Below are 19,714 nucleotides of genomic sequence, written 5' to 3'. Positions count from 1 at the left end.
GTATTTCATGCACCAATTCCGGTTCAAGTGTTTATTTTTGCTCCTCATATGGAAGATTTCTCATATGTGACCGTACACGAATGAGCCGTAAATGTCCTCATTGTATTCTGAGTTACAGTGCAAAGAGGGCAGGCTGGTCGTATTCATAGGTACCTCTATTTGGTGCTACGTGTACCTCATTTAATGAGATACACGTAGCACCAAATTGAAATACCTATGAATATGACCTTCATGCCCATTTTACACTGTAACTCAGAATACAATTGAGGACATTTACGGCTCATTCGTGGTGTACGGTCACATATTGACAATTTTGACCATTCATTCTCAAAGTAAGGAATAAAATACCTGCATCTGAACCAAATCCTTCTGTATCTACAGGGGTACCGTGCCTTAAAGGAGTATTTCGTGATCCTAGCATCCTCTTTTTATGACATTTTTCAGTAGATATCCATGAAAAAAACTTATTCCCAAAATTTCAGTTGATTCCGATTTAGCGTTTGCAAGTTATGCATGATTATGTGTATTACGCTGCTCCATAGTCCACTGTTGTAATTTTGTTCTGGTAATCCAGAACGAAATTCAAATTTCAAATATTTGGTACATAAACATTATGTAGCCAGAGGTATCCCGTGGTATAAAAATCTCAATTTCTTTTGAGAAAAGTGGGTGGATGAGGCTGTGGATCACGAAATGCCCTTTTAATATTACATCTAATTTTGCTGTGACAGTTTGAAGGCTCTAAATGCAGACAGCTGCTTAAGGACTACATAAGGCACACAAATTAAAAAATAATTAAAAATATTAGTTTATCTATGAAGACTGATTTGGAAATACAAAATATTAATCTATATATAATTACAAGTAATTCATCATTACACCTGGAATACTGTAAGATATTATTAGCACATACATACATTATAATTTGAAAAACAATTTGAAAAATAAAAAAAATTAATACATTCTATCTAGCTATATTCGGAATACAAATATTCCCATCTTCATGAAAAAATGTCTGAAATTAATTGGCAACATCTGCAAATTAAATTCCGACTTCCACTTTCCCCATGATTCATTTAGAATTGGGTAAATGAATCATGAACATACTACATATATTGGGAAGTGCCATCTGGGGAGGTGGAACTCTGCCCCAGCAATACATGTGTTGCAAGCTTTTTGTAACATTTTATATCTTTTCCAAGATGCCAATCAGCCTTTGCCAATACATGTTGGTCTCTGAAGGTGACAATCCAATATGGCATAAACTACCCATAATATTCTACATATAAGACCTTTATGGCACCTACCTTCCCATATCTAATTCTATACTTGCTATATACTTCTTGAATATAAATGTGTTTGTATTTGAGGCCTGCTGGTTTGACACATCCTGAATGGAGGAACAGCCCTCTACATGAAGATAGGAATATCTACACTTTATTTCACCTCAAATTTGGTAGTGACATACATGCGCATTTTGCTGGTTGCAGTATCCAATACCATCACCAATAGTGTGCACCAACCTTATACTGTAGAGCGTCATGCATACATGCTTGGGCTACAACTGTGTAAAAGTACAGCTGTCACCACCGAACATGAGGCAACACGGAATGAACAATACAATATACAATACAAAACTGAACATCATATACGTTCTAATTGCCGTTGTTGATAGAATTCTTTGATGGTGTCTACATGTCCTTGGAGTAGATCATGGTAGTCTTGGATATCTTGTTTGAGTATATCTTGGTCCACACCATTGCTTAGGCTGTGCATCAGCTGACTCCGGTATGGCATCGCCATAAATGCAATCTGAAAGTTAAATTAGTCAACAATTATATTATTATTTGTAAATTCCTGTTAAGGTTTAAAAAATAATGCTATGTCTTAAAGCCCATGGGATTTTTAAAAACGAATGCGGAATGTGTTTTTTTCTTAATTTTTAAAACTTAATTTAGAATTAAGATGTCATTTTTGGGTGTTCAAATATACACTGTACAAAATTGTGGTTGATTTACACATTTCAACAACTCTTCCTATACCCAGGTGGTGTATGACGTGCATTCCCTAAATTCAGTAAATTTTCATCGTCAACCGTGTAATTGAATGGGATTATTTTGAAATTTTAAAACGCTTGAAATATCACAAACAAATAGGCCTATGTTGATAAATAATATAAATACAAGTTAAAACCGTTGGGGTTCGATAATGAACCCCACAAACCTAACCGAGTATATGGAAAATGCCATACGGCCGGGCGGTTTCACGAGTTGCCGGCTCGATCATGTCATCCGCCGCCTGCCTATACCTTTGTACATAAGCCAACCATTGTTAATCTGTAATGAATCCACACTTTGCCAGTCGCGATACGAGTTGGCACACAAAATTTAGAACTGGAACTTGTGTTTGTGCTTCACATCCCCATCTACACATCATGTATCATTTTCAAGCAAATCTGTGCATGACACCATAGCCGTTAAAACCACCTTAAAGTTCGCAATCAGGACACTATTGACACCAGGTCTTCAATCTAATTTACCTGTACACCTTTGTGGACTACCCAAGGATGGTATGGTTTCAATGATTTATTATAAGCATCTTGCATACAGTGCTTCAGACTCTCTTCTTGCTTCTCATCTTGGAGCATATTGCAGATAAAAAGGCTCATGTAATGAAGGCCCCTGCACACAAGAGAACAGAACAATGGTAAAATATAACATTTTGTAATGGTTAAAAACATTACAATGAAATAATGTCAATATAAATTCCCTCCACACAGAATAAAAAACCCATCCAACCACTGTGGCCTTTATGCCAAATTTAGGGGAGGAAAATGGGGCTTGATCCCCCTCAAATAAGCACCTGACCTTCTAAAATGAAGCTGGATCCCCCACTAAATACAAGGATATTTTCCTTTGTATTTGTTTTCAAATTTTCAAACCATTCAATTGACACAATTCCCCCCCCCCCCCCCCCCATGAAATTTATGACATTTGTAATATTGTAATAGAGATCTACTATTCTACTGTTTGGTAAAATGGTATCAACAAACACAGCAGTCTTATTAAACAAATGTTAGAAAATCTATTGAAAACCATAGCAGATGTTTAGCATATGGATATTCTTCATTCCATTAATTTTCATTACCATGTGCCTGACAGAACTTGCTTGATTTTGTCCACACAGTTTGGTATATATTTCCAAAGATATTTGCATAATAAATTGTACAGATTACCTATATTTGAATTTGCATATTTTCAACAAAAATATTACACCTACATTGAACAGGTGAGTATCTTTCCATTCACCATGTTTCACCACCACATGGCTAACAGATCTTAAGATACAGTTGTAACAGAGAGCCACATGGACATATGAACAGAGGGCCAGACTGATAGGAATGTGATTTTATGTGGCGTGGTTGATATAATTACACATACCTGGTGAGCCATAATAAGGCATCTGTGGCAGAGTGTGGTCTCCTTGTAGTTCCCTGTTCTATTTCTTCTAATACTATGGCAGTAAGGGTTTTATATTTGCTTGGATTCTCATCATATCTTGCTTTTAATTTCTGGAACAAAATATCAATAATCTTAAAATTAGCAGCCTAGATTTTGATACTTTCAATCAACACAAAAAAAACCATACCAGTGAGCAGGGGTAGTGCTAGTTTTTAAAACAAGCAGTTATATACTTTCCAATTTCAAAATTATAGATCTCAAAACAATAGAAATAAAAACTTCAAATTACCCTTTAACAGCCCCTAGGCAATGATGCTGTGCTAGAATTTTGGTGTGTGCGTAAGAAATGCATACATCAAAAAATATCCAATTTTGAAAAATAGAACAGCTCAAATCTAATCCTTTACAGATGAACGTAACTGGCAATAAAAATCAAATATTAATATTTGGCAACTTTTTAAAAATAATAACCAAAACTTGCATTTTAGAGTGTTTTTGTTTGGTGTGACAATCAACAAAAGACTTGTTCAAAGTCTAACATCAGTCTATGCGCTTAATTTTAAGCAACACATTTCCTATTGTTTTTGATCATGTTTATTACCAATTATTAAAATTTTCATAAACTAGTATGATTAGGAGTAATATCTTTATAGCCTACACTCAAGATTCTAAATGCTTCTCATTTGTGCTATGTTTTTGCCCCTTAAATATTAAAATTTGGCATTTTATTGCCATTTAGTTCCAATTAAATGGATTAGCTATGTTTTATTTGACAAAACAGTATTAACATTTTTAAATCAAAAATAATTCTAAGTGCTGTATTTTGCAGAAATTGGGAGTACAATGTGACTTGCACACATCATCTTACTAATTAGGTTAAATTTTGGTTTGTCTGCCAGAAGTCAATTTGACCAAAATTCCTTCCCTCAATACCATATGCAGGTTCTAACAGCGTATCCATCAGCAGCCCAGACACAAGATCATCGGAGCCATACCGTACACTTTCCTGAGCAACATACCTTACAGGTTGCTCCAGGATACGCAATGAAAAGATAATTTTGGTGAAACTGACTTCCGGTAGGTAGAGAAGAATATTGATGTGAACTTGACAGAAGTACAAGTTCCAATCATGGAAATTATTAATAAACAAATTACAATAATAGCCAGACATACAGAAATATGTACCAATTAAGAAATCAATTTAGTCAATATATCTACATTGAATTTCATTTTTTATTAGTCTACTGCAAAATGTAATATTTAATATGAGAACCAACTTACGCTTATATTGCCATTGACATCTGCCTTCACAAATGCAAATGCTTTAGGTCCTAAAATATCTGAAAATTAAACAGAAATGTATGTAAATAAGAAAAATATTCAATTTTATAGAAATGAACATGATGTTAGACAACATTATAAAAGCAAGCAAATGCTTGTCAAATGTGACCATCCACTGCCAACCCAGTGTAAAGTCGTCAGTGCTTATTTAAAGATATGGACAAACAAGACAAGCATCACAGGAATCAACAGAAAACAAATATGTTTGTACAATGTACATGTTAAATACCCATAAATGTTTGAAACATGTGTCTAAATAATTACTAAATTATTGCATTTTACGTATGTGTACATGTATGATTGTATGTAAGTGTTGGTTTGGGTATGTGTGTATGGTTTTTCAAAAAGCAAAATACATTTTTTGATTCTATAATTGGGGATTCAATAATAATTCTGTTTTGCCAAATGAAACAGAGCTAAACGAAATCTGTTAGTTAGTTCTAACTGGCAATGAAAGTCAAATTTTTAATATTTGGTCAATTTTTGCAAAAATGGGCCAAAAAGATGCATTTTTATGGCATTTTCATATCCATTGACAATCAAACCCAAAGACTTGTACTAATTTCACAGTAAGTTTTTTAATTTGTGTGGAAAACATATTTTCTAATCTTTATCATGTAACAACTAATTTCCACTTATCAAACATAATAGAATATATTAAAAGTATGAGCTAACTTTGCATGCTTAGACTCGTACCAAACTTGTCTTTGAATTTTGTGACTCCAATTGTAAGAAAACATGCGCAATTGCATGTTTTTGGCCCATCTTCCTCCATATTACAGAGATATTAAAATTTGACTTTTAAAGGACTAGGATTTAGATATGTTTCACTTGGCAAAAGAAAATAATTAGCAATATCACTGGTTCTGATTTTGGAGCACTCTAAATTACAATTTTGGTAAACACACATACTGTCATGCCAACCATACAATGGAATTGTTTGTAAGCTAGTCTGGAATTTACTAAGTCTGCATGGTAATCATTTCCTGCTCATGCTTATCCAACTATGGATATCTAATACACACTTTACTACATACATTATGTACACTGTTGCACAACTTTAAAGTCCTATGAAGGATCCACAATGAATTCGTTAGTCACATGAGAACTAAATTTAACATTTCATTTGGCTGCTTTGTATATTCGCCAGCGAAATGGTTACATAACTCCTTGGTAACTGGATCATGCACCTTTTGGAATTGGTACTACATGCCATAGACTTTGTGTTGCGATCATTTTGATCGTGGTGCAGAACTCAAAAGCATGATCCAGTTGACATAGTGATAATCGGATTACACGTAACACTTCGCTGGCAAATTAACAAAGCCAATGGGGTATTAGTTTACCAGCTATAATTTTGCTGATCACTCACAACCGATGGATGCAAATGCTTTTACAAACCAAAATTTAATACAAAATAATCTAAACATTTAGTTGTTCCCCTAACCTTAGTAGTGAAATTTTGTTTTCAACTAAAATTTTAAAGCACAATATTTGTGGGTATTTTTCTGTATTTAAAGGCCTGTGACCCTATTGACAGCCTCATCCCCCCCCCCATTTACTCATTGTTGATGAGATTTTGGTATCATACCATCCTGAAATTTGACATTCCAAATTGATTTATTTCTGAAGTACCCTATTCATTCCAATAAGCGCCCAGGGCGCTTAACAAAGTCATTTTGGGTGGGCGCTTATTTTTTACCTTGTTTTTAGTCATCAATCACCGTCTGAAAGTATTTAGTTACTCACAGTTAGTGTGCCCTCACAAAGTGTGTATATATAATTATTAATATTATATTGACAATGTTTTTGAGGGCGCACTAACAAAGATGGCCGCCGCCGGAAAATACGATTTTGAGTTAGAAAATCCTCAAACTTGGCCTTTTAAAGGCATTTGCAGGTCCGGTTATTGTGAAGTATTTTTAATATCTATACGTCTGCCCACAATGAAATAGCGTCATAATTTAATTTTGGTGCACATTTTGGATACTTTTGATGCATGTAAATTCACTCGACAGGTAAGCTTACTGGAAGAATTTTGACAACATTGGATGGGCGGTTAATAATTTCATATTGTGTTTGTTGCAAAGTCGCTGGGTGGGCGCTTATTGGGGCATGGGCGGTTATTGGAACGAATACGGTAATATAAATTATAAAGTTTACTTTGAGGACTGTTTTTAATAATTTGCAATAAATTTGTATTATATCACAAATTTCAAAAATCTAAATTATTCGATATCAGAAGGACATTTCTCATATTCAGAATGTATATTTGGTGTGTCTGATGTGCTCGCAGGTCCCACAAAAAAATACTGCACACAAAGGTGGGTTACAGAGCCCTTAAGATTAAAGTTCTCAGCGCAATATTGCGTCGGCAACTTAAGGGATGTGGAATGAGCATTTCGACAGTATTTTTTGTGGAACATGAGAGCACATCAGACATATCGAACTGCATTCTGAATACGAAGAAAGCCCTTCTGATATCAAATAATTTTGATTTTTTGAAATTCGCGATATAATACAAATTTTATGACAAATTATTCATATTTGATATTTTTTAAATTTTTGATATATAACAGTCCTCAAAGTAAACTTTAAAAATCTAATGATATGTACTTAAAGTGTATGTAGCTGGGAGGAAAAGCCAACGATCAATTGAAAATTTTGACCTTTCATATTGAAGATTTTTTTTGAAGACAAAAAGACCTAATTTTTGGGGTGTTTGGGGAAAAAATCCATCTTCAATACGAAAGGTCAAAATTTTCAATTGATCGTCGGCTTTTCTTCCCAGTTACATACACTTTTAAAAGTACATATCATCAGATTTATAAAATTTACTTCAAGGACTGTTAAATACCAAAAATATCAATTTCTAATTATTTGCCATAAAATGTGTATTACATTGCAAATTTCAAAAAATCAAAATTACTCGATACATTTTTCGTATTCAGAAAGCAATTCGATATCTCTGGTGTGCTCTCATCTCCCACAAAAAATACTGTCCAAATGTTTATACCCCATCCCTTAACTGAGTATTATTATAGAAATGCGGTAGTATTCCTGCTACAGGCACGCTTAATAAGACGGTTTATTATTACAATGGAAATATTGTATACGTCAAACACATTTGCGATGTTCATAACACAATAGGCCTACGTACACGGCGTGAGGGACACAAACATCAAAGGGTAGTATCGTATTACAACCGCAGGAGATAACACACATTGGCGCTAGAAGTAAATTCAAATTTTCGTTGCTTTACCTCACTTGTTTGTCTCAAAATTAAAAGGAACATATCTGACAGTAAAAGCTAACATAAATGGAAAAGAAATACTAATCTATTTTATAGAAATGTTACAATATGGCTTTAAATGCAAACTGGCTTAGTCTGCCACACTATTATGATTTTATTGCCTTTACTGATTTATAATTTTACATATATGGTCATTTTCACGGTAAAGGGTGTAACTTTGGATTTTTAACATTTTAATCCGTAGTGTTCTAATAAAGCCACAGAATTCCATGATTTTTGGCCACATAAGTCATCTAGTTAGCAGCTACCTTGGGTAGCATAATCAGCTTTGGGTGTTACTGCGTTCAGTTTTAGCAGGCTTAAATGTACTTAATATTGCCATTTTGAAAAACTATAAAAAACAGTAACATTTTTGTAAAACCCTGTGTTTTCTTCAGTTAGTTCATGGATAATTTTTCTTATCCTGAAAGTACAGTCATATGTTCAGTAAACACTGCCACATTAGATTTAATTGTGAACAGCCCTGTATTTTTGAGAACCGGACTTCGATATTTGTCGTTTCGGAGGCTTCATTTTCCGTTAACAATTGTTAACAAACTTTGTGGGTGTAGCTTTAGTTCATAATTCTTGGTTATTTCTTCACTTCTTCTTGATTCATAACAGTTGTTATCTTAACTTGAAATGGGTAACAAAAATTAGTCGATTTGCAAGCTTTTAAAATTTTTATAAAATCTTGACTTCAAAGAGCCGTTTTTCCGTTAACTTTTTGAAGCCTCCGAAACAAACTGTTCAGCAAGCTTGTGCAAATATAAATAAAAGAGCTCATCCAATCTATTTATCAAAATGTAGCAAAGTAGATCCTCAAGTCACATGTTTTTAAATCGTGGAGATATATATCACCGTTTGAAAATGGGACCCAATACAAACTTTCCGTTAACAATTGAAGCCTCCGAAACAAATGAAGCCTCCGAAACAACAATAAGATTAATTATCATCTATGCATATCTAAATTGGTGTGTTTCATACTGATATCTGCATTGTAATTATTACTTGATATGTGCAGAATGTCATAAATTTAAAAAAAAATTGACATTATGGCTAATGTTTGAAAAATATACTGATATCCAAAAAAGCCTGTTTCGGAGGCTTCACATGCAAAAAACATTTTTTTTTTATGTCAACTTGTAGTGGTTAGCCAAATATTTTACTTTTATGATCACCTGTGTTGTTAACTGAAGCCTCCGAAACACAAATTGCTTGAATTGCCAATTCTAAAAAATAACTCCAATTTCTATGAAACTTGGCTGGGAGGTTCCTTTCATCAAGTAGTATTTGTACATGAAGTTAGACATTCAAATTATTTTAGGAACCCAATTAAAACTTAAAAAATATGTTTAAGGTTTGGAAATTTCCATTGTAAATGACACTTGATGTTAAAAAATTTCAAAACTGCAATTACAAACATAGCAAAACATGGTATAAAATTTAACTTATATTTGTTGACTTACTTTGGAATGGGCTTTCACATGTATTCCAGCTTTCATGTCATAATTTTCTGAGGTTATGTAAAATGCATTTTTTCTTAGATTTTAACCAAAATGTTATGGAAATGTCAAATTTTTTATTAGAAATCAAAAGGTTTAAGCCTTGAAACATTATTTTACTGGAATTTAAGTTGCTTCTATGCATGATTTCAGTAAACAGAAACATATTTAAGTGGTTTGAAATTTTGACCCAAAAAATCAAAAGTTACACCCTTTACTGTGAAAATGACCATATGCATACTTTAATTCCTGAGTAATATTTTTTTAATGTACATATCCAACAAAGATCTTCTCAGATAACACCTGCAATTGGTAACTACAGCCGTTGTTTTCTGCATGGCAGTGGAAGGTATATCCCATCAGCTGATATGTGATATCAGATATAGACCTATAGGATGCTTGCTTAGGTGTTTCACTACCATTTTATTGCCAATAAAAATCTCATATCATGCTGTATGTGTCATGCATACAGATTATCCTGACATTTAAAATAGTCATGAAACTCGCTATAAAATTATGTGTATAATACAAAAATGCCTTTTCAGTGTTTTTATTTCAAATCTTTTTAAAATCAATATATTTCAACTACAATAGATGATTCAACTAAGATATACACATAACACTACAAAATAAAGGTATGGGAAAAATATTCTGTAAAAATATATATACCCTGGCCTGTCTTAAATTGGTAAACTTGTAATAGGTTTTTTGCTAATTATTGATTTTTTTTTGTAATATTCTTAACATTTCAGTTCAAAAATGTTGTTTTGGGGCAAACTTTGTTGTAACATAGGCTTGTTTAGGGATAGTTTGCCAGTAGGCTGTTTTAAAAGCAGGATATAAAATTGGATTGACTGAGCCCATATTTATTGGTCGAGCTATGAATTTTAAAACATTTGACCAATTGTAGTCGAGCCAAAAAAAACTAACAGCAAGACCAATAAATATTGGGCATAAAGCATCCAATTTTATCATTATTAATTACTGGTATGTTTTGCGATTCATCAAAACATAAATTTAAAATGAAAACAATTGGTTTGTATGAAAATAAATTGTATACACTAGCAGCGTTCGAATTAAGAACTTTTTTGAGGTTGTATACTTGAATGGCCCCTGGGTAAAAATGGGCTATTCCAGTTGAAATACACCCCCTATGGAAGACATAACCTTAATCTTCCACACAGGGAGTGTGAAAATCAAATGGGGAATACCTGAAAAGATGACTCCATTCACAGACCCTGGAACCCAGGATCTGTGCTCCATTGAAATCTACACTGCACCCCTTGTATGGGTGAGTAAGGTCATGTTTTCCATAGAGGGTGTATGTATTTCACCTAGAATAGCACACTCCAATGTGAATCACAGGAAACTGACTTCAGCATTGACTTGCAATCGCTGAGACATTTGTCTTCAGGTGTGTTTGCTACATTTTGTATAGGCCTACCCTGAGATATGCAAGATTGCTTTGCTGCTAATTGGAGAATGTCTGGTTTTTAAAAGTTCAACTTTTATATAGTAAATTGATAATAAACAACCCCTTGAAATGACCTGTAGTGACCAGGGTGCGTTTTAGGTTGATACTGTTTGTGCAATTTTGTGGAACTAGTTTTAATATGTTTTTAAAATCAAAATAGATAAGATTCTCAATCTCACTAACTCATCAAGCGAGACTTAAAGCCATAATGTACAAAATTTTCAAAATGAGTTTGGTCATTTTTTTTTTCAAACTTCATTTTTTGGCATATTTGTAATGTTTATACATGTTCCAACTCACCCCTTTAGAATTGGATTCATACATTGTATTTTTAGGACAACAGAGCAAATATGAATTAAAGTCATAATATAATTTTAAATCCTTTAAGCAGCTGGATAGTAAGCAAGTTTTCTTTCATTTTATCTCATTACATGTAGTCAGTTGTTACTAATATTTTTTAATATTTGGCATAGAATAACCAAATCAAAATTTGACCGTTGAATCAAATACACTTTTCCTGCGTGTGGAATACAAAATGTAGGCATAATCTTCAGCATTCGAAATAAGGCGGTCCTCGCATCAAATACCTGTGATAGTAGGCGCAGACCCGCAAATTTCCTACGGTACAGGTCAGTGTGACCCGTAAAAATTGAACCAAGCAAAAAGCAGAAAATCCTAGTTTTGTTGTTCCACTGGAAAATCTGGTTCACATACATGACATAATACATCCAGCTCCCTGAGAACACTTTCATTTTAGTTTCACATCAAGTTTTCAACTAGGGATGGGTTATTCCGTTTATTTTCCTGCACATTTAACGCATCGGTGATGGGTGCGTTTAACGTATTAACATGCATTGATCCAGCCCCATCTGGCGGCAAGATTTCATGAATATACGATAGGTGCGGTGCACCTCACAAAACCGGAGTTTCTAATAGAATATGTTAGTACCAATGGCGCCGTACATTTGGTAAAATTTCGAGAAGTCAACGGCCCAAACATGTCAGAAACTATGCATTATTTCGACGTATTAGTGTTAAATAACGAATGTTTTGAGCCAAGTTTCATGTAAATTGTTGATAAGCATTGAAGAATGGAAAATTGAAGGTTGAAAATGACTTGCGTGTTACACGTTTGACACAATTGCTAAACGCTTAACGGATCATGCGTATGCGTTTAACGGTACATCCGCTTAATGTTCCCATGCCTATTTTCAACCCGGTTTTCAAATTTCAAAGGCAAGGGTCTAGGGTCAGACTTTTGAAAATGTTGAGGACCCTTGAAATTTCAAAGGCAATGGTCCGGAGGACCCTTGGATTTTTTTCTTATTTTGAGGCCTGATAATCTTAGAGAATCAATTTTGGCTCTCCCAATCTAAGTTTGAGAATCATTGAGAGAACCAATTCTCTGATCCTTGCTGAATTTGCAGTCTTCTGGTTTGCATTTTTGTCAATTTCATGCCAGTATAATATCACATCTTTTTCATTTATTGGTAGCTATAGCATAGACCATAATGGTCTATGGCTATCTAGCTACTGCAGTACATGTACTCATCATAATTAAAATAATTATACACATCACACATGCAGCATGTACATATGTGACTAATTGATACCCAATCAATGATTAACTACATCAAGTGGTTGGTGCAAATACATGGGCAAACAAGTGTTGAGCACTATAATCTTTAATATCAATGAACACATTTTGAGTGCACATAAATATCAAATTCACTGAATCTGCACTGACATTTTTCTTTGACAATTCTGACAAAATTGAAACTGAGATAAAGGCAAAAATGTGGAGTAAAAAACAATAAAATACATAAGAAAATACCCCACAAAACCTCATAACTTTAGAACCAACTATGCTAGACCTTTGGTGTTTTCAGTATTAATGTTCCTACAAGGTAATTATAATAGTAACTCCATTTTCAAAAATGCCTTGGAGCAGATTACCAAATATTGACACATGCCATAATATACTTTCATCAATTTAGCTAAGAAGGATTTACTTTATACATGATACAAGTATAAATACATAATAACAGATACTGAGAAAAAATACCTCTAAAATAAACACTAGCAGGTAATGTGCAACATATGTACCGTATCCATTTTAGGTGACAATTTTGGGGGCAAAGCCAACTTGAAAAATATTTGCAAAAAGGACACGCAACACGTGACGTTCGAGGCTGGCGAAAATACAAGGCTGACAGCCCCATTCAAAATAGACGGCTAGCAGTTAATAAATTGAAAAACAACATACTTACAGTGGGGTACTTTGTCGTACCCCAACGGTTTTAGAGTAAAATAATTATGCTTTGACACCACATAACAAATTTAGAATTGTTTGTGAAGATTTCATGATTACGTGTTAAGGGGTACTACACCCTGCCCAATTTTGTGCCTATTTTTGCATTTTTCTCAAAATGATAGAGCATTGGTGACAAGTAAGATATGTATATTATAGGGGCAAGGACTACAACTGCCACACTGGAAATTTTATTTCAGCACAGACAACAGTTGTGGAGTTACAGTCAAAAATGAGGGAAAACCAATATTTGGTCAATAAATCAATAACTACTTACCTGGAGTTGCTGAATCTTCAGTGCAGTAGTTGTAGTCCTTGCCCTATAATATACATATCTTACTTGTCACCAATGCGCTATAATTTTTGAGAAAAAACGCAAAAATAAGCAAAAAGTTGGCTAGGGGTGTAGTACCCCCTTAATCCAATGGGGACGTCAAAAATGGCGATATCGCATCCGCCACCACCTAGCAAAAACTATCAACATATGAATTTGAAACCAAAATAAGTGTGAACAAGAGTGCACTCACCTAAAAGATTTATTACACTGTCTTGACTGGCTAGTAAAAATGCTTCTGTTTCTATCTCGCCATTATCCGGCACCTCCAGAAACTTGTACTTCCTATTAGCATAGAAAGACATGATGATTGCAGAGTCCTGATGGTTTACGTCTCAACATTCAATTGAAAGCCTGGTAGGAGGTAAACTGTCCTTGTTGTATCGCTCGTACACCACCGAGTCAAGCAGGTTCGTGATCAATCTCGCTATCAGTCCGTCTGACTGTTCACTTTAATTCTATTTCATAATTAAGTATTGGTGTTTCATTACGATATCATGATGGATGACATTAATGTTGTTAGAACATGGGAATCACCTATTGCAAGGATGTGATTTATTGACTTTGGCAAAGTCCAGGTATGGAGGAGACTTGATGGGATGGATGGATGGGTGGGAGGGTGGGTGTAGATGTTTGACTAGCAGGGTGTGGTTCATTTTAGTGTTTGCATGCATCAGCTGGAGTACTTGAATTTCACCATTATATCTGAAAAGAAAGAAGTAGTTTAAATGAAAAGAAAAATTAACTTTTCTGGGATAGATCCTAGTAAATAAATTGGTCGATTCTCAAAATAAATTTGTGTTTTGGTTATGCATAATTTCCTTTCCAAGCAAGTAAATAAATGAAACTTTCCAGTAATTTTTGGCTATATTTTCTGATTCTGCCTACATAAATACTTAGTATATGTCTTGGATATTTCCCATTTGGCAAGAGCAAACTCACATTATGACATCATTGTGATGTCATAATTATGGAGAATGTTGACATTTATTTTGCATATATTGTATATTACACCAATCACATACAATAACCTTTTGTCTCTAGACAGTGCGGGACTGTACATATCCTTCCACTCCTATTATTTGAACACTATTGGATCAAATGTTTACACTTTTAATAAATTACAATAAGCAAGTAATTCAGGATGAGTGAATGGGCTTAAGACCAAACACATAAGTGCCCACTCATCCTGCACATGAATATATAATTAAGAAAAACAAAATAAAATTGAGGTCAAAATACATAACATAACATGAAATACCACAGTAATCATTTAAGCTTGTTTCAAATGTAAATATTTCTTTGTGTGTATTGTATACCATGATTGCTAACATTAGACCCAGTTTTAACCACCGTTTATCAGTGGGAGCTGGTAGCCTAATGGATAAGGCGTCCGTCTACAGATCGGAAGGTCGTGGGTTCGATTCCCATGCCTGCACATTCTTTTTTTTTTCAAGTTGGGTTGTGTGCCGGTCAGGATTTGTGTTTATTTGTTGTCATGTTTAATTGTAACACTTTGGGTTGGTAAACTGTTCAGATTATAAAAATATATTCAGTTTCCTCTTGTAGCGGGCAATCGTTCCCCATTGTGTTTATTTGTTCTTGTGCAGGATGCGTATCTCCATTACTTACTTTATTTTCACATCAAGGTTAAACATGTTCTTAACTACACAAACATACCTTTTATTTTGTCGAACAAGCTTTATTATGTTCCAAAATTCATGTTTTTATCGCAATTTTTGACGTAAAAAAGAGCTGAATGGAAAACCGGTGATGCAAACTCCAAAACTTTCGCATGTAGCACAAGCGCTTGATGTACGCTCATTTTGACGGTGATATACGCTCGTGTATCAAGCAAGTTCAGGTGCGTTTGACAGCAAGGCATTAGCCAGAGGGGTGTCTTTAGGGTGTCAAAAATGGTCAAAAATACCTTATTCTTCAAAATCAGGGTGTCCACTTGACACTTCCTATTCACTCCATTATAAAAATCAGAATTTCAAGGTGTCCAAATTGAAAACAGGGCGTCCAATGCAAATGACACCTGGACACCCCTCTGGCTAATGCCTTGTATTTTACTGCAACAAGCAATTTTGCATTTATTCAAGATGGCGAATTTCTCTAAAAACATAATGTATTTTTCTTTAAATTGTTTTTTCGAGACAAATCTTCCTAGCAGAATAGCCGTTTTCACTTGTTTTCAATAAGTTGTTTTAACCTTGAAAAATGATTTCCCTCATTTATATAAGGTGCCCTGCCCTCCTTCCAATACATTAAACCTTGGGTTTCAAAGTGTTTGGCAACTGTTTAACCTTGATAAAGAGTAAACCTTGATGCAAAAGTAATAAATTTAGTCCATATAGCGAGGGTGGTCTAAAGGAAAAGATCACCCTTAAATTTTTACTAAGTGAAATGCAGCTTCAGTCTGCAGTAAACACAAAATAGCTTTCTTTTCCATAGACTTTACGTGCAAAATAGGGGTCACGTTTTAGGCCATAAGTCAAGTTACTTCTAAGTAAAGTGGCGTGACTTTGGAGTCCCAGTGGGGTGACTTTGGACACGCACTTAAAGGAGTATTTTGTGATCCTAGCATCCTCTATTTAAATTTCATCCACGAAAAAAAGCTATTCCCAAAATTTCAGTTGATTCCGATTTTGCGTTCGCGAGTTATACATGATTAAGTGTATTACACTGCTCCATATACAATGCGTTGTAATTTCGTTCTGGTGCACCAGAACGAAATTCAAATTTCACAATTGTCTTTGCAAAACTAATTAATCTGCAAGAAATATTTTGTACATAAACATTATGTAGCCAGAGGTTTCCAGTGATATAAAAATCTCAACTTTTTTGAGAAAAGTGGGTGGATGAGGCTGTGGATCACGAAATGCCCTTTTAATTATTAGTTTCCTGTTTACCGCCCGCGTCCAAATTTGAAAATCTCAAAATAGTTGCTTGTAATAGTTCAAACTAAATAAAGAAAATAAAAGATAATTAATAATTAAAAGTCACCTCATCCCTTTTTCAAAATCTTTAACAGGAAACTAATAATCAAGTGTGAAGGGCCTTATGGGTATATATTTGAAATTGATATCTTAATCTGAACAAAATTCTGCATATTAAACAATTAATGTCTGAAAATGACACAACATTTTATAAAAAGGCCAGATTTTCCTGTATTTTAGGGGGCTGGCATTTTCTTCGGAAGGGGGGGGTCACAAATATGTCGGTGACCGAGTCAATTTTTTTATGACCCCCTATCGCGGGCAAAAAATTTTACGACCCCCTATCGCTGGGTCGAAAAATTTTATGACCCCCCTTCCAACTACACAGACTCAACAAAAATTATTCATTGCCGGAACTAAGGCGCGGAGCGCGTCAAAACTTGAAAGTGTGTGGAGCACGGTAAAATTTTTATTGTAAGTGTAAAGAAGGGGCGCGGAGCGTGTAAAAATTTTGCACAGATTGTACGCACATTTCGACTGTGAAGTTAAAGTATGCGCGCGCAGCGCACGAACATTTTAAGTCACCAGCACTTAATAATTCTATAACCCCCCTTATTTTGGGTGTTAAAAATTATACCCCCCCCTTTTTTTGGTCTGAAAATTCTATGACCCCCCCTTCCGAAGAAAATGCCAGCCCCCTTATACGTCCGACTGCTAACTGCGTTTTGACCTGGTGTGTTCATGCCTTAGATTATTAATACACAGATTGGAATTTTCCATGCCTGTGCCCTCTAAGCATACTCGAATTCAGCTGATGCCGGCACAGCGTACAGACCTGGCAACATCGCTTATCTTAAGCGCGAAGGTTCTTTTGTGTACGCTCGCGCTATTTGCGCTATCTTGAGTTTGCTCACACGGTACCTGACTTAGCGTCGATCCCCTGAGGCAACATGCCATCGGTATGGTTCATGCACTAATCATCGTAACCTTCCATCATATCACTCAAATTTTTCTTAGTAGAGATCACATTCACAACTTCACAAGTAAGTTCTAGTAAAACACGATTTTCAACAACACTAAAGCTGTTAATATTGCACCGATTTTGCACAATTTGTATGCAAAGTTGGGACTATAGGTGTGATAAACTTTTGCCGGAAACCGCTACACAGGCGGATTTAGTGTATACCCTGTGTGGGCAAGTCCTTGCCCTGAACGTCCATATATGTTCGGAAGAGATGGATACATTGCATGAGAGCCTGCCAATTTAAGCTTCCTATAATATCAATTGCACATAACATACGAAGTCACAAACTTACAAACTTCAATATGCACTTCAAATACAGCAGACCAGCTGTTAATTATTACCGATCCTGTAGAATAACTTACATAATCGTCCATTTCATGGAATCCGCTGCTCAGAATTGCCCATTTCATTTTTATCTGTCAAATGCGCTGTGGATGTGCTCCATTAAATCACAGGTGTGAAACTGACTTTATACCACTCGCAGAAAAGCCAGCCTCGTGGCACTGGGGCATGATGTCATCGTGGACGTATGCAAAATTTCCGACGGGCATCATATAACCCGTATTGTGATTGGTTGCAAAAGCCATTCTTTGAAATCGTAAGCCAATCAATGAATGCGACGGCCTTTTACGGTATTAATTAATGTGACTCGCCAGTAAAGTACGTCTAACCTGATTGGTTTACAAAACTACTTTGATAATTGCTTTAACCAGTCAGCGTGCTTGATACAACAACCTCTTAGAGGTTTTTGAGAGGCGATTTCACGTGGTGATCCAGCGATCGAGTATAAATTCAGCTTGACAACTGCTCTCGCGCGAGATCGCAGGTGCAATATGGACACAATCACTGTCATTTACACAATGGAATAATGAATTATTTATGACATGCATCGGCTGGATTTTACGATCGAGGTAAGAATTTTGGCCTGTACCTGCGTGAATATCCTTAGTTTTCAGCATACTTGCGAAGACCAGTTTTTTGCGGACACTTTGATAACACCTGTAACTTTTATCATGTTTATACTACTACTAGTCATAATCATACATAGGGTAGAAACTATAGTTGTACAATTTGTACGAAATATACATTTTGTTATAGGCCTAAAATGTTTACAAAAATATATTGGTCCATACGTTGTGCTTGTATTCAGTTGTTCGACGTATGCATGGTATAGATAGTGGTTCAGTGGACTGTTTTTATGCCGAATTCGGCAGCAACCATCATTTCCATGTACCGGCATACATGACCCCGGAATATTAAACTTGATTGAATGAAGTCTGAACCAACTTTTCTATCGACTGTCTCACTGTGATGGCTTTAAATACGTTTAACTAGGTAACATTTATATACTCACATCGACCCAGGCAGAAATATTGAAACAAAATATTCATTCATTCACTCAATCATCAGACTCTGATGAATCAGGAAATCGGCCGATAAATAAATAGAGAGTTGCCACATATTTTCAGCCCACCCTATTAAAAAGTCGCCCAAATTTTCTCTTAATCATTGGTTTCTATGAGATGTGAAAATCGCCCAATTGAGGAAGCAAATATCAAAAAGTCGCCCAAAAGGTTGCTTAATTTTTAAAACAATTAGTTTATACGGGGCAGGAATGAAGAAGGAATATTGAATATTCTCCGTGTCTGAGCCTTCATCAATGAATCAATGAAGTTGACACTATTTCGGAAGAAGAAGAAGGGTGAAAAGCCGCCCAATTGGGCTACAAATTCACGGGAGTAAAAAATATTGCAACACTAGAGGGCGCTGTAACAAAATTTTTAACCAATTTTATTTTCCCTCAGACTAGGCCTGCCTCAGACCATGGTAGGCCTATCCATGATCAAACCCAACTAACACTCTTAGAAAAAATGAGGTGCACTTCGCTTTCAGAACCGTTTTTTTGTCCCGGCACCCTAAGAAATGATAAGGTTATAGACCTATAAAATACAAAGATTTAAAGGTGGGTAACCTGATTGAAAATCTCATCCCCCACTTTACCTCAATTGAATGCTGATCAATTTATTTCA

General features: G+C 35.1%; 1 protein-coding gene across 1 annotated transcript; it reads right to left on the bottom strand.

Annotated features, from left to right (window-relative positions):
* Positions 1-597: 597 nt before the first annotated feature.
* On the bottom strand, positions 598-19,111 carry LOC140159162 (glycolipid transfer protein-like). Its single transcript, XM_072182533.1, has 6 exons — positions 19,039-19,111; positions 13,912-14,423; positions 4,743-4,801; positions 3,441-3,571; positions 2,540-2,681; positions 598-1,812 (listed from the first exon to the last, which is right to left on the bottom strand). Exons 2-6 carry the CDS (start codon positions 14,021-14,023, stop codon positions 1,645-1,647), a joined length of 612 nt encoding a protein of 203 aa, XP_072038634.1. The 5' UTR covers positions 14,024-14,423; positions 19,039-19,111; the 3' UTR covers positions 598-1,644.
* Positions 19,112-19,714: the final 603 nt, after the last annotated feature.

Source organism: Amphiura filiformis, chromosome 1 (genome assembly GCF_039555335.1).
Source record: "Amphiura filiformis chromosome 1, Afil_fr2py, whole genome shotgun sequence".
NCBI lineage: Eukaryota > Metazoa > Echinodermata > Ophiuroidea > Amphilepidida > Amphiuridae > Amphiura > Amphiura filiformis.
This window is presented reverse-complemented; position numbering and strand designations above follow the sequence as displayed.

Coding starts and splice junctions, on each gene's coding strand:
- LOC140159162 (XM_072182533.1), bottom strand. CDS start 14,023: ATGTCTTTCTATGCTAATAGGAAGTACAAGTTTCTGGAGGTGCCGGAT. Junction 4,802..13,911: donor CAGTGTAATAAATCTTTTAG/GTGAGTGCACTC, acceptor TTTAATTTTCAG/ATATTTTAGGACCTAAAGCA. Junction 3,572..4,742: donor ATGTCAATGGCAATATAAGC/GTAAGTTGGTTC, acceptor ATTTTGTTCCAG/AAATTAAAAGCAAGATATGA.